This window comes from Protopterus annectens, chromosome 14.part0 (assembly GCF_019279795.1).
Source record: "Protopterus annectens isolate FY-2018-M chromosome 14.part0, PAN1.0, whole genome shotgun sequence".
Lineage (NCBI taxonomy): Eukaryota > Metazoa > Chordata > Ceratodontiformes > Protopteridae > Protopterus > Protopterus annectens.
In genome coordinates this window covers 876,465,341-876,480,517 of record NC_056748.1, presented here as the reverse complement: position 1 = coordinate 876,480,517, position 15,177 = coordinate 876,465,341, and the positions used below count along the sequence as shown (strand labels likewise).

The 15,177-nt window shown below is 41.7% G+C and overlaps 1 protein-coding gene across 5 annotated transcripts in view; it reads right to left on the bottom strand.

The window, feature by feature from the left end:
* The window catches only part of TBC1D12 (TBC1 domain family member 12), a 1,516,811-nt gene that overhangs the window by 932,402 nt on the left and 569,232 nt on the right, over positions 1–15,177 (bottom strand). For 2 of the 5 annotated variants that reach the window (XM_044056659.1, XM_044056661.1), the window contains exon 2: positions 310–351. The exons of the other annotated variants lie outside the window; for them this stretch is intronic. In XM_044056659.1, coding sequence (XP_043912594.1) covers positions 310–327 — 18 coding nt within the window. In that variant the 5' untranslated portion in view covers positions 328–351. The remainder of the gene's footprint in view (positions 1–309; positions 352–15,177) is intronic. 5 annotated transcript variants of the gene reach the window in all.

The window sequence follows — 15,177 nt, the reverse complement described above, 5'->3', positions numbered from 1 at the left end:
ATAAGAGTGGGTTTTTAATCATAGTTGCACATTATTATGTGAGACTATGTTTTACTGTATGCAAGTGAGTAATATTACCATTGTATTGAAAAAATGAGTGTGAATGCAGGTGTATTAAAAGAGACGTAATTTGGGACTCTGACCTGACAATTGTTTAATAAATATGGCCAGGTCAATTACAATTATTTGGTAAGGTGGTCTGAGCTCACTAAAATAGTAGTGCAGTACAGTTCCCTGAGGGTGGAACTTTTGACAAGGTTATTTTAGAAACTCTTAAAAAGAAACTGAAACAAAAAGGAAATAAAGTACCTGCTTCTTTTTGCTCATCCTTTAATGAATGACAAGAAGACTCTAAAAATAAGGAAAATAAATCTGTAGTTAGATGTTTAAAATAAAATTCTGCTAGATTAAAAACCACAGCAGCAGGAAGCTAACTGAACAGTTAATACATTACAGAAATGTACAGTAGATAAATCTAGTGGTATATGGGGTCTTTAAGTAACCCAGCCTTACTCATCTGACAACTGGGCTCTAATTCCTTCAGCTAACCGCCCCTACTGTTTTTCTCCTGATACTTCCCAATTTACTTCCAGTACTTCTGACCATTCCCCAAGGATCAGTTTAAAACACTGCATTTTGGTAGCAACACGTTTCACTTTCTGATCAAATGTTAATGAGAATAGCAAAAAAGGGTAAACAGTTTTATCAAAACACAAGCATGTATCTGGGATGAAACACACAGTTAAATTAAAATGGTTTAGCAACAAAAGCTCCCCTTCTAGGACAAGTACTCTGGATTTCTAGCTATGGAGAAGCAGTAAAAGCATTATTAGAATTATTAAAGAAAGACACTCCTGAATCCCTTCTCTAGCAGTAACATCTTGAACAAGCTTTTTTCAATTAAAAACTTAACTTTCTTACCCTCCTGCTCTCGGATTACTTAAATAATCAAAAGACTTTTTCCTATTTTGTTGTGAAATGAATAATGTAGCATTAGGATTATTAGCACAGCATAGAAATGATGGTTTTAGACCTGTTCCTTATTTAAATACAATTCTGTATCTGCAGCTTCCCCCACTGCCTTAGGGTGGAGGATGCCACAGCGTGCATAGTAGAAATGGCAGCTGGATTAACTCTGGCAAATGAGACTTTTGTGGCAGTTCCTACAGAAGCATCATTACTAAAATCGAAAACATAACATGTAACTGCTGCACAACTGTCCAAATATGAATTTTACCATTACTTAACAGCCCTTTTTTGCAGATTTTTAGATGTCCACCTCTCAACCACTCTCCTTTAACTCTTACAGTGGATGAAGCATAGCTGGACTTACACATAGGCCAAATAGGTAGCCACCTAGGATGCTGCTCTAGCAGGGGCACTTTTCCAGTATTTGTTTATTTTCTTGTAGTAAAGAAGTGGTTTCTTTAAAATATGATGAATGAATACAGAAAAAAAATGAAGATTAAGACAAACTATGAGAAAAATGAAGAAAAAAGAAATCTGCACAGTGTAGGCAGACTAGGATCGGGGCACCAGGTGGTGTGGGGGGGACTGTGGGGCCCTTTTGCCTAGGGCACCAGTTGATCCAAGGCTGGTCCTGGGATGAAGGAGAACCACATGATTGTGTTTTTGTAGTTATCCATGTGCTTTCTCCTAAATGTGATTTAAAAGATGTCTCATTACCAAATTGTAAATTACTTCTATTCGTCAACTGATCCTGTGATTGAAGGGCACTATTTTCTGTGTATATCAAGTACTGTTAACCAGACTGTTAAATAGAAATGTGTCTGCTCTAGTAGCTGAACTTGTAGCCATTACAGAAGCATGTAAATTTGCAAAGGATAAAATCGTAACAATTTTCTCAGGCTCACATTATGATTATGGGGTGGTACATGATACTTTGGAGAGAAACACAATACCAGACATCAACAAAGACTGTTATTAAGAACTCTGTTTTTGAACTACTAAATGCACTTTTGTTGCCCAAGGAAACAGCTGTGGTCAAGTGTGCCACACACAAGACTGATGATTCATATATTTCAAAGGGAAAATGTTTTGCAGATATGGCGACTATACATGCTGCATTGTCTTTTCCTGTTCAGCCTTCATTTTTGCAGCAGCTGCAAAACTAATATACTTTTTTTCATTACAGGAACTGCTGCCTTTTCAAAATCAGACTGATGACTCAGAAAGAATATGGTGGATTTGTGATGGCTACAGCGTCTCTCAGGACTCACTGTGGCACCACCCAGATGGGAGGCAAGTAGCCCCACTCTCGTTTCTAAATCAATTGGTTTGGGCTTACCAGTTGCCCCTTCAATTGGAAAAATTCATTAAGACAAATTCTGACTGACTGGTATGCCCGTTACATTTCGGAAATCATTCAACACTTTATTTATGGATGTTATTACATGTTTAGAATACAATGTGTCAAAAAGTGTTCCTGTCTCTACAAAGTCTTTGAAAAAACATGAGGACTTTTTTTTTGTGTACAGTGGGATTTCATTGCACTTCCTCAGTCACAACATTTTAAATATGTTTTGGTGACTGTAGACGTGTTTTCCCGGTGGGTTGGTGCTTACCCTTGTGCTAAAAATGATACAGCTACTGCCGCCAAAAAGTTGCTACTAGAATTGATCCCCAGATTTGTTGTATTCAAATCAGACAGTGGGATGCATTTTATTAGTCAGGTTGTACAACCAATATGTACAGTCTTAAATGCTAACATGCAGTATCATTGTCTACATAGGCCCCAAGCTTCAGTAATTGATGAAAGAGGTAACCAAACTATCAAGACTAGGCTTGCTAAATTGTGTGAAGGAACTGATCTAAAATGGTCAGAAGCATTATCTCTAGTATTATTTAGTACTAGAAAGCACTCACCACATGACAGTCTCATGGGTAGACCTGTGAGAGAATGCCTGCTATTCCAATGCCCAGAAACTGGGACTCACAAAATGCTGATGAATCTGTTTTTGCCTTACTGCAAGTCTCTTGGCTCTATTCTGCAGCATCTACATTCAGAGGTCATCAGGGCTCAACACCATCTTTTTTTACAGACTTTCTCCAGTTCAACTAAGATGGAAAGGACCCTTCCTGGTTTTGCTTGTAACTGCGATCAACATCAGATGTGATGGATCACCCACTTTGATTCAAGTGTCACATGTCAAGAAAGCTTTCCCAACTGAAGTTTATCTACAAGATGCCATAGGCATCATTCCTTTTATTGATGAGCCAAATCACCTCTTACACTAAAAGAAAAAGCAGGGAAACCAGCATATTCAAAAGTGAGGTCTTGTGATTCAACAATACCACTGTGGTTGTATCCAGAAATAAGGACTAGCAATTCAGCAACGCTATCAAGGTAAGAAACAAGGGTTAGTGATTCTTCTTCAACATCAACAATGTTGTCATCAACACTGCAATCAGAAGAGAGGATTAATGGTTTAGCAACACCATTTACAATGGATAATGATGCGAGTCGGTCCATGATCTGGGCAATGATTCAGGTGACTAAGCATTGCTTGTGGAACTGCAACCAGCTGAAACTTAAGAATGCAATCTGTTTGGGAATCAATGGTATAGGGGGCTACAAAAACTCAATCATTCGTGTCTGCAATTCCTCGAGAAACCTCTCCAGCCCTGCTCTGCTTGATATTTGTATGGACTTATCACTGGATTATCTATCATGATGCTTATCATTTTGCTGCATTTCCTCTTTTCATCTGTTGCCAATGGAACCTTTAAGTACTGAACATTTTTTTTTTGTTTTAATCACAGACAAGCTTCTCAATGCCTTTAGGACATCAAGTGTTGATGGGCACTCAGAATCCATATAGCTAAACCACTTGATGTCCTTAATGGGCTAGTTGCATATACCCCATGGGCCTCCATTACAGAAGGTTTAAGGTATCGCACAGTGAAAACTCTAGCTTGGCTGAGGTTTTGTGTGTGTGTGTGTGTGTGTGTGTGTGTGTGTGTGTGTGTGTGTGTGTGTGTGTGTGTGTGTGTCCAGAGGCATAAGGCCCCTCTCTTTGGTAGTGCACTAAAGTGAGGCCCCCCATTGCATAAAAAAATATAAATATATATATATATTTTTTTCCCTTCAAGGGTGTACAGCACATTGTTGGAACTGGAAAGAATAGTTGCGCAAAATCTTACCATAACCATAGATGTCCTTCTCTTCACTGCTGCTGCAGTATTCTTAACCTTAGGGATCTCCTAACTGAAGGTGACCTGAAGTTGGTCAGTATACAAAAGTCTTACACTACTGTAGGGTACATGGGACATTACACATAGGCTGCTGTCAGACACAGGCCATAAAAGCGGCATACGCATGTACCAGCCTCAGAACTGAATGTCCCAGGAGGAATGCCAGACTAAGGACATAAAAGGTCAGTACATCCAAGCAAAACAATAGACCAAGGGGGAAGGAGGCTAAGATAGAATACTGCAGCAGTGAAGAGAAGGACATTATGGTAAGATTTTACACAACTATTCTGTGTCCTTCTATTCACTTGTTGCAGTATTCTTAACCTGAGAGAGAGAGTTCCAAAGCTCAAGAAGGAATGGGGAAGGGAGGAGTAGAGGAGATCTCAATCCAGCTCTGGATATAGAGATGCCATCCAGTTTGCAGTGTTTGGTAAAGGTATGAATAGAAGACCAGGTGACTGCTTCAAGGATGGAGCTGTTATCTAAGCCCTTGAAGAATGCCTTAGAGGAAGCAACAGCCCTAGAAGAGTGGGCCTTCATGTGTGAAGAGAGGCTCTTTCCATGGATAGTCTAACAAAGGCAAATAGTCTTTGAAATCCAAAAAGAAACAGTCTTCTGAGAGCCCTGGGATGAAAGTTCACAAACAGCTGATCAGATTTTCTGATAGCTGTAGTCTTCTCCAGGTAAAACTTAAGTTGTCTGTGTACATCTAAGGAGTGTAGTACCTTCTCACTGTGGTTTTGGTGAGAAGGGAAGAAGGTAGGCAACTGAATGGACTGGTTAAGGGATAACTCTAACCATTTTTGGCATAAAAAATTTGTTCTCAAGGATACCCTGTCCTTATGAAAGACCAAGAAAGGGGGCACCACCATAACGGCTTGTAGCTCCAACACCCTTCTGGCTGAGGTCAAGGCCACAAGTAAAACAGTTTTCCAAGAACAATGTTTGAAGGAGGCCAAAGATGTGGGCTCAGAAGAGACCAGGTTCAATTTTTCTGGAACAAAATTAAGGTCCCAAGGAGGAAGAATATGTTTACTAGGAGGCTTAACATGAAGGATGCCCTTAAGGAATTGTTTCACAGGCAGACAAGCAAAAATAGCTGACACATGCACTCTGACAGAATAAGCTGAGCCAACAGAGAGCAATTCACACAAGTAAGACAGAACCACTGGTACTCCCACTGTCAGTGGGTCTTGGTTATTAGAGAGACACCAGAGTGAAAAAAATCTTTTCCACCTGGAAATGTAAGACTTTCTGGTATTGGGTTTTCTCTTCTCCTGCAAAACCCCTAGCACTTCTTCTGAGAGTTGATGTCTGAAGGGGATAAGAATCCTATCATTCACAGTGTCAGCTGTAGAGTTGACAGATATGGGTGTGTCAATGATCCTTTGTTCTGCGTGAGTAGATCCACTCTGTGGGGTAACTTGTAGTGATGGCCCTTGGCTAAATGTAGAAGGAGGGGGAACCAGTGCTCTCCTAGCCAAAAGGGAGTCACCAGCATGATTTTTGGTTAGTCCTGTTGAATCTTGAACAGGAACTTTGGTATTAAAAGAAGGGAAGGGAACGCATACAGAAACATCCCCTTTCAAGAAAGGAGAGGGTGTCTACCTTCCAAACTAAAGGAATTGGGACTCTGGCACAAAATTTTGGAAACTGTATGTTCAGGGGAAGGCAAATAAGTCTATTTGAGGAATACCCCCCATTGGTGGACTATGTCCAGGAACATGTCCCTGTGAAGCATCCATTTATGGGACTGAGTCAGGGACCTGCTTAGGGAGTCTGCCACGAGATTCCAGTTGGAGAAAATGTACACTTCCTGAATAGTCTTGTGATATTGGGCATGAAATTCCCATACCAGAAGAGACAACATGCAAAGGAGATATAATTTGGTCCCCCCCAACTTGTTCACATACCAGAGGACTGTTATGTTGTCTGTTAACAGCTGTAGAGGGCCCTGGGCAAAGAAGGGGTAAAATGCTTGTAGAGCTAGTAGCAATGCTCGCATTTCCCTGATGTTGATGTGTTCTGTTTTTTTGGGAGGGAGATCAAATTCCCTGAACTGTGAATTTGTCCAAGGCTTCTCCCTAGCCCATGTCTGCATCTGTGTAGAGTTCTACGACTGGGGTGAGAGGATGCAGAAGTAGTTCTGGATTTTGGTCTATCTGTCGGATCCACAAGAGCAGTTCCCTCATTAGGCAAGGAATGAGGGGGACTTTGTATGAGAATGTTGGGTTCCACACCAATCTGAAGAACCACTGTAATTTCCTCATATGGAGTTTTGCCATTGGTACCCATGGGAATGGCTGAAGCAATGAATCCCTGCATCCTGAAGAACTCTCTGGCTGTGATGTGAGTCAAGGAGAGAAGGGAATGAAAGAAGGACTGAAGGTCCTGCACCTTCTGAGGTGGAAATGACACTCTCATATCTGTCTGGATTCGACAACCCAGGAAAATGTGGTCCTGTGAAGGGGTGATTACTGACTTCCTGTAGTTGATGGTGAATCCCAGTTTTCCACAGACAGAAATGGTAGTCTCCAGGTTTTGGAGTAGAGTATGGGAAGTTGAGCCCTATAAGAGCAGGTCGTCCAGGTATGGAAATATCTGGATGCCCAAAAGTCTGCAATGTGCAATCACTGGAGCCAGGTATTTTGTGGATACCCTCAGTGATGTAGAAAGACCAAAATGCAGGGCATAAAACTGAAAATGCCAGGAACCCCTAGAAAACAATAAGAATTTCCTGAACATGGTTTGAATGGGGGTGTGAAGGCAAGCATCTTTAATATCTGGAGATGCCATGTATCCTTGTGGAAGGATAAGGAAAAAGAGAGTTTGGCTTGTCAACATTCTGAAGGTAGGAACCTTTAAGAAGGTGTTGAGATGGGATAAATCCAGGATTGGTCTCCAGGGGCCATCCTTTCTGGGTACTAAGAACATTCCAGAACAGAAGTCTTTCCCTCTTGATGTTTGAGCAACCTTTTGAATGGAGCCCTGTTGCCAGAGCTCCCAAAAAAGATGTTCTCGGGGGGGGGGTTTGAGGGATGCCCATGAAAGTGGGGGGTGGAGTGCCAAACCATGAAGTAGCCTTTTTTGATTATGGAAAGAAGCCAGGTGTCTTGAGTGATGCTTTCCCAGGCCCTGTGAGTGTCTGAAAGGTGAAGGGAAAGGGAGACATCTTCAGGGTAGTCACAGACCCCTCCTTTGTCAGGAAAGGACTGCCTTTGTTGTGAGGGTGGCTGTGAACCCCTAAGCTTCTATTGTCTTCTGCCTCCTCTGGAAGACTTACCGGAGGAGTGCTGGGTGCAGCTATGGACGAAAACAGGTTTAGATGGGAAATTCCTAAAATTTGGGCACAGGGGAAACCAGGATGTGTTTTGAATCCTTGAGTTACTATTTTTCTGTAGGGACTTAAATAGAGAGGCTGTTGCCTTACTAAGTAAGGCTGAATTGTCTAATGGTACATCCATTAATTTAGATTTTAAGTCATTCTGGTGGGGTTGCACTCTGAGCTAGGAAAATCTTTACAGAACTGAACCAGTAGCAGCTGCCCTGGTTGGAAGATCTGCAATTGCACTAGATGCCTGAGACAAAAGTTTTAAGGAGTACTTAGTCATACGTGTCTGATAATTGATGGCCCTGATAGCCAAGGTGGCTGAAGTATAGGCCTTGTTACCCCAGTCTCTCAAGGGTTCTACTCTTTTTGTCTGATGGGAGAAGAGTAGTAGAGGGAAGCATCCTAGATGATTTATCTGTGGCTACCGAAATGACTGCTGGGTCTGCGCAGCAGGACACCTAAAGAGGAATTTACAATCTGTAAACCAGTCAAGTTGAGAACGTCAGTTTCAGCTTGTCTACTTTGGCCAGTCAGTTCAAAGCTTTAAAGATGTTAAGCTGGGAATGGATGTTATTTGCATAAAAAAGCGTTGAAAAGCTCCAACGGATATCTACTAATCTTCATTCCAGCAAGAACAACCACCCTAAACAACGACCAACAAGTTGTTAGGCTGACATTATTCAAACCCTGCAAACAACACTCAAGCTAGTTGACAACAAACCCATTACTACGCAGTATCTAACGACATCTAGAAATCATTCAAGAACCGTGGATTCCTGATTGGTGAACTATATGATTACCACTACAACCACACAGGTACTACACCATATACGGAATACCAAGTTGGTTTATGTCTTAATTAATAATAATGGATAATATGAATTTTAAATTTAAAGACAAATAAGCAAGAAGATACAATTCAACATCGATGCATCATTTTGAATAATTAATACCTCTGACCAGCAACATCTTATAAATTTAAGAATTTTCAATTAGAAGTGAGTAAGACTCATAATGTAGAAACAGAGAACTAAATACCCAAAGGTTAAAGATCACTAATTTTGTCCAACTTACTTATTTTTTTGATGTGATTTCCAATAAAGAATTGTCTTTGTATTTATGCTCTTATTTTAGCACCACATTTTAATCTTGGTCAAAATATTAAGAAATCATAAATTGATAAATTATGAAAAAAGTAATAAATGAAGATAGAAGTTTAAATGATTTGATTTTGTGATTTGGATAGTATTGTTTATAGTTTTTATTTTCTCATTGACATACTATTGAAAATCATTTAAATGACAATCAAAGAAGAAAAAAATCTAGAGATAGAACAGAGATAGAATAGTATAGCTTAATCTAAAATAATATTTCCTAAAAAGTGTAAAAAGGAGTGATGCGTAGGTTCAGAATCGAAAGAACCCACCTCAATCGAGATAGGTTATACTAATATCAAATTGACAATAACTTTGAAGAAGAAGTAATCTTTGAAGGAAATAGCGCTAACAAGAGAAAAAGAAAATGTTACTTAGAATGGATATAGATGAATGAACTACAACTCTTAAGCAAAATAACTATACTAATGACCGCTTTTTTAGGTCAAAATAACGCCAGGTTCCTACAAGAAACAGAACAGGGAAACAGAAAGAACTAATTCCACTAACAAGAGTTAATGAACTGAATCATACAACTATTGGGGCCTCACACATTATTAAGACTAGAGAAGTGGTAGTCACTTTAAAGAAAAGCCACAATGATAAGCCTAGAATTTGGCCTTAATAAAAAAGATTTTAAAATATACAATTTGCAAGTTTAGAGTTGGAGCCTTGTTTGGTGGAATTATTGGTCATTGGGAACACTTTTTTCCAACTAAAATAAAATGTAACATCCCCAGGACTATCACAGATCTCAAGATGTTTGTGAATTTGAATGTATTTGAATGTATTCTTTCACAACATGGATGAATGATGATGAAATTTAAATTTACATTTTACACTGTCCACACACACACAATGGCAGCAACCTTCAAAAACTTAGAGGATATTAGGAGTTAGTTAGGAAATGGTGGAATAAATAAGAAAAATAAAATACAACACATCAACAAATGGAAATGGAATGTCTTAATCAACTCAATTCAACAACAAGGGTTGTTAAAGCCAGAAAGGGTGGGGTCTGGTTATCTTTGACAATTTTTTTATATATAAAAAAAAATGGAAATTTTTTGTCAGGGGCTTGCCTACCAATATCATCAATTAATGAAATGAATATCTCTTGGTGAATTTTTTGGTGAAATATTTGAAAACTAGTTCCCCATATCTGATTGTAGATTTCCTGGTCTTCCTAAATATGATGAATAATAATAATTTGATAATTTTTTTATTCGATTTGACTCATGATCTCTACACCCTCTACACCCTCAATACCACACCTGAAGCAGGTTTCCTTATGCTCTTATGCTCAAAGGTGCCACTAAAAGGAAATTGAAATAATGTCAGAATTATTTATTATTAAAATATTTGTTGTTTAAAATCAAAAAAAAAATAAATATAGATACAAAAAACGCAGGGTGTGGCTCACCTGTCTGTGGATCATCAGTGCAAACTTATTTCATGCATTTTTGGGAAAGAACTTTTTCTTTAAGAATAAATTAATGGATAATTATACACTAGATATTTAGATGATGCTGATTTATATATATCTACAGAATAGAAGAAAAAGAAACATACTGTAACTCATTATTACATTTTAAAAGTCACATCCCTTAGCAGAAAAAGGCGATTATAAAAGGACAACTAATAAGGGCTGCCAGGATGTGCAACAAGGATGTTTTAAATTTTTACTTATTTCCTTTGGATTTTTTAACACACTAAAAAAAGCATTTGTAAGACTTGCAGAATTTGCATTTAGCCTAGTTTCCAAGGACAGGAGTTGGCGTTGTCTACATTTGTTTTCAGGAATTTACAATCCTCAGGGACCTTGTAGAAGCAGTCTGGCTTCTTGGGAGCCAGGGCCTGGGAGTCTGGGGTTTGTGAAGCTTTGTGAAAGGCATCCAGAAATGCAGGATGCACAGGTGGAACTGTAGAGGAGCCAGGGCCATCAACTTGTAGAAACTGATAGTATCTTTTCTGAACATCATAAATTTGGGATGTGTCCCACTTAAAGTGTTCTCCCATTTTCAGGAGAGTTCCACCAAAAGATATCTCTTCCATAAGGAAGTCAACATCAACTGACTCCTCTTCAAGGGAAACATATTCCGGGGGGGGGTGGGGGTGGGGTATGTGTTGAATAATCCAAAGATTCCTCTTCATCAGAGGAAAATTCATCTGAGGAGTCAGTGTCCGTAATCCTTTTTTGTGAAGGTTGTGGAGCAGATGAAGGAGAAGGCTGAGAGGAAGGTGGCTTGAGAACTATGAAGGCCTGAAACGGGCTTTGAAAAAAGGTCTGCCAATCTGTAGGGGCCTCTCTGCTTAGCTTTTTGTTTTTTCTTTGCAGGGGAAATGATCCTATGCAACATCGGAGGCCTAGAAGAAAGCCTGCATTCAAAAAGTACAGTTGTGTACACTTACCATAAATGTAAATGTTCGAGTGTATTCACTGTTGCAGTCATCACATTTGAGTTATCCCTGCCAGGGTAGCCCTTGGCCGGCCCGAATACCAGAGGCTTAGTATTTCTGCTCTGGTTGCTGTTGCTTCAAGACTGACATCAGGTTGTCAGTAGTATAAAGTAAAGCAGCAGACGCCATTACATCAGTTTTTCTTGCCCTAACTGTCAGGACCCCCCCAAGTGGAAGCCAGGTTATGGTGGAAGAACCCCACCAGTAGAAAGTAAATACCAAAATGTCCCTTGTAAGGAAAAGAGAGAGAGAGAGAGGAGGGGGATGGAGGGAGGGAAACCAGGACTGCAACAGTGAATACATTTGAACATCTACATTTATGGTAAGTGTACACAATGCACTATGTTCTTTGTGTTTCACTGCTGCAGTCATCACATTTGGGTTGATTCCCAAAGCTGAGAAAAAGGGTGGAGGCAGTCAAGGAGACTAGGGGCTGGCTAGGATGCCCTGCAAGACTGCAGTGGCAAAGCCTGCCCTGGATTTGGAGAAGATAGGCAGGTGGTAATGTTTGGTGAAAGTGTGAACAGATGTCCAGGTGGCAGCCTCCAGGATGTCCCTGGTGGGTCTCCTCTGAAAAAAGCTGCAGAGGTGGAGGCTGCTCTGGTGGAGTGAGTCCGGACTCCCTTAGGAGGAGGCTTTCTGTGTTTCTTGTAACAGAAACGGGTGCAGTGTGTTATCCATTTAGAAATTGTTTGTTTGGAGATGGCTTTGCCCTCTGCCCCTGCAGCAAAGCTAACTAGCAATTGATCAGACTTTTTGAATGATTTAGTCCTGTCTAGATAGAATCTGAGCTGTCTGTACACATCTAGAGAGTGCAGGATCCTTTCACCCTTGTTCTGTGGGTTAGGGAAAAACGTGAGCAAATTAATGGATTGGTTGAGAGCCACACTGGATACCACTTTGGGCATGAAGGATGGGTTAGTTCTGAGGGAAACCCTGTCAGCATGGATGATGATGAAGGGCTCCACAGCCTTTTCTAGCTCGGAGACCCTTCTGGCTGAAGTGATGGCCAGAAGAAAAACTATCTTCCAGGAGATAAATTTTAACTCTGCTGAAGATGCTGGTTCGAAGGGGGGGGCAGGGTGAGCTTTTCCAACACAAAGTTAAGGTCCCAAGCTGGGGTAGGTGGTCTTCTGGGTGGCCTCAAGTTGCTAGCCCCTCTTATGAACTGTTTGATCAGAGGGTGTGAGAAAAGGGGCTGCTCGGTGGGGAAATGAGCAGAGATAGCAGAGGCATGAATTTTAATAGAGGAAAAAGAAAGACCACTGTGTAGCAGGGTCAGCTAAGTAATCCAGGATGAGAGGGAGGGAGGGCTGTGCCGTTTCAGCTCGCTTAGCCTGAATCCAGGTGCAGAACCTTTTTCATTTGTCAGCATAAGACTTTCTAGTGCTAGGGTATCTGGCCTCATGCATAACATCTAGAACCTGTTTAATGAGGTTGGCAGATTGATCAGTGGTTAGGGAATAAGCCAAGCTGCCAAACTGAGGGTCTACAATTGGGGATGCATGAATTCTCCTTCCCTCTGGGTCAGGAGGGTTGGGGTCTGAGTGAGATGCCATGGTGGCAGTGGGGACAGGCTGCGCAGCAGTGCGTACCAGTGCTGTTGATGCCAGTCTGGAACAATAAGAACTGTCCTTGTTTTTTCCTCTCTTAATTTGAGTAGTACCCTGGTAATGAGAGATAGTGGAGGAACAGCATAGACCGACAGATTGACCCAGGGGAAGGACAGGGCATCCACTTTCCAAGCCATGCAGTGATGCTCCCTGGTGAAGAACTTGCTGAACTGATGGTTGGTGTTTGAGGCAAAAAGGTCTACCTTCGGGGTGCCTCATGTCTGCGTTATTAGGGTGAAGGTTCTTTTGTTTAGCTGCCACTCATGTGGGTCCAGAAGATTTCTGCTTAAGTGATCTACCAGAGAGTTTAGAGAACCTGGCAGGAATTGTGCTAACAGGTGTAGTTGCATGGCAGAGGCTGTGTGCCAAACGGTCTAGGCCAGGCTGCATAGAGGGTAGGAGTGAGTCCCTCCCTTCTTGTTGATATACCACATCACAGTGGTGGTGTCTGTTTTGATCAGGAGAGCCCCTGGGGAGAGAAGGGGCCTGAAAGCTGTCAATGCGTGCTGGACAGCTAACATCTCTTTTTGGTTGATGTGCAGATGGATTTGCTGTGGGCTCCACTGGCCCTGCATGCACCTGTCGTCCAGGTGTGCACCCCAGGCATAGTCTGATGCATCTGTGGTGAGGGTCTAGGTGGCGGGGGATGGTGAGAAAGGTAGTCCCTTGTTGTGGGAGCACGCTGCTGCCCTCCAAAGAAAAAATTTCCTGAGGCAACGTATCATGGGTATAAGAGCTTCCAGGTCTTGAAAGTGTTGACACCAAAGGCTTTTTAGGTACCACTGAAGTTTCCTCATATGCAGTCTGGCACATGGAATGAGTAGAATGCAAGATGCCATGAACTCCAGAGCTTGCAGGATTTTCCTTGCAGATAACTGGGGTCTGGTGGCTAGTTGAAAGAAGTAGGCTGTCAGGTAAGTTTGCTTTTCTGGTGTAAGGAATGCCATCTGGGATGCTGTGTCCAGGCTTGCTCCCAGGAATATAATACTTTGGGTGGGTACTAGTTTGGATTTCTTTTTGTTGATAGCATACCCTAGGGAGGTCAGTAGGGACTTTACAGAGGCCAGGTGCTTGAGCAGCTTTTCCTGACTGTCTGCCTGAATTAGGCAGTCGTTTAAATATCGGTAAATTTGGATATTCCTTTGTCTGCAAAAGGCAATGGCCAGAGCCAGACATTTTGTGAAAACTCTGGGAGCAGTAGATAAGCCAAAGGGAATTGCACAGATCCTGCCCTGAAACGTAGGTATTTCCTGCATGATTCCCTGATAGGAATGTGCAGGTAGGCCTCTTTTAGGTCTAGGGTGGCTAGCCAAGCATCCTTGGAGAGCAGGGTGAGCATTTTGAATTTTGGTATCACCAGGAAGGTGTTTAGAATGGATAGATTGAGGATGGGACACCAGGTGCCCCCTTTTCTGGGTACCAGAAAATGTCTGGAGTAGAAACCTTGGCCTTTCTGTTCCACAGGAACGTGCTCTATTTCCCTCATAGACAGCAGGGAAAGAACTTGCTTTTACACCTCTGCCCACTGGTTTGGAGGCAGATGTGGGAAGCCTTTTGGGGTTGGAAGAGTGTGAAAATAAAATCTGTATCCCTGGGACACTATGTTGAGGACACAGTGGATGCTGGTAATGGTGGCCCAGGTCCTTGGGTGAAAGAAGAGTTTTCCTCCTAGGGGTAAGTGAAGGTGGGCAGAGGGGGTGGTGGTGGAGGAGAGTCATTGTGAGTTCTTACCATGAGGGGGTGGCTTAGAATTCTCTGTTTTTGAAGTGGAGGAATTTTACTGTTTTGATCTCTGCATTCCCTGTGGCTGCCATCTGGAGTGTCTGCTTCCATGGGGTCTGGGCTGAACTGGAAAGGACCAGTGCTTGGAGGGGCAATGCCAGCTGGACCTGTAAGAAAGCCCTGTCTGCATAGATTTAGCTTTTTCTTCCATCTTTTTTAAGACCTCCTCTGCCTTAGTGCCAAATAAGTTGTCTTTGTGCAAGGGTGCATCCAACAATTTAGATTTAACATGGTCTGGCAAGGGCTGTTCCTTAAGCCATGCATGCCTTCTAAGGACAAAACTGGTGACTGCTGCCCTGCAGGAAGCTTCTAGGGCATCAAAACCACAGTGTAAAGTGTGCTTAGTTATTTGACTTGCAGAATGCATTAACTCTTCTAACTCTTTAGATTCTGCACAAGCAGGAAAGGAAGACTATTTTTGTTTAAGGAGTTCCATGGTATGTTGCTGAAATTTTAGCATATGGAACTGGCAATTTAGTGCTCTGATAGCAAGAGTAACAGAGGTGTATACTTTTTTACCCGATCTGTCTGGGGCTCGAGAATCCCTATCTGAGGAGGTGTGATTCTTAGCAGAGGTTGCTTTAATACCTTTAGGCCCTTGAGAAATTACCTCAGGGTCGGC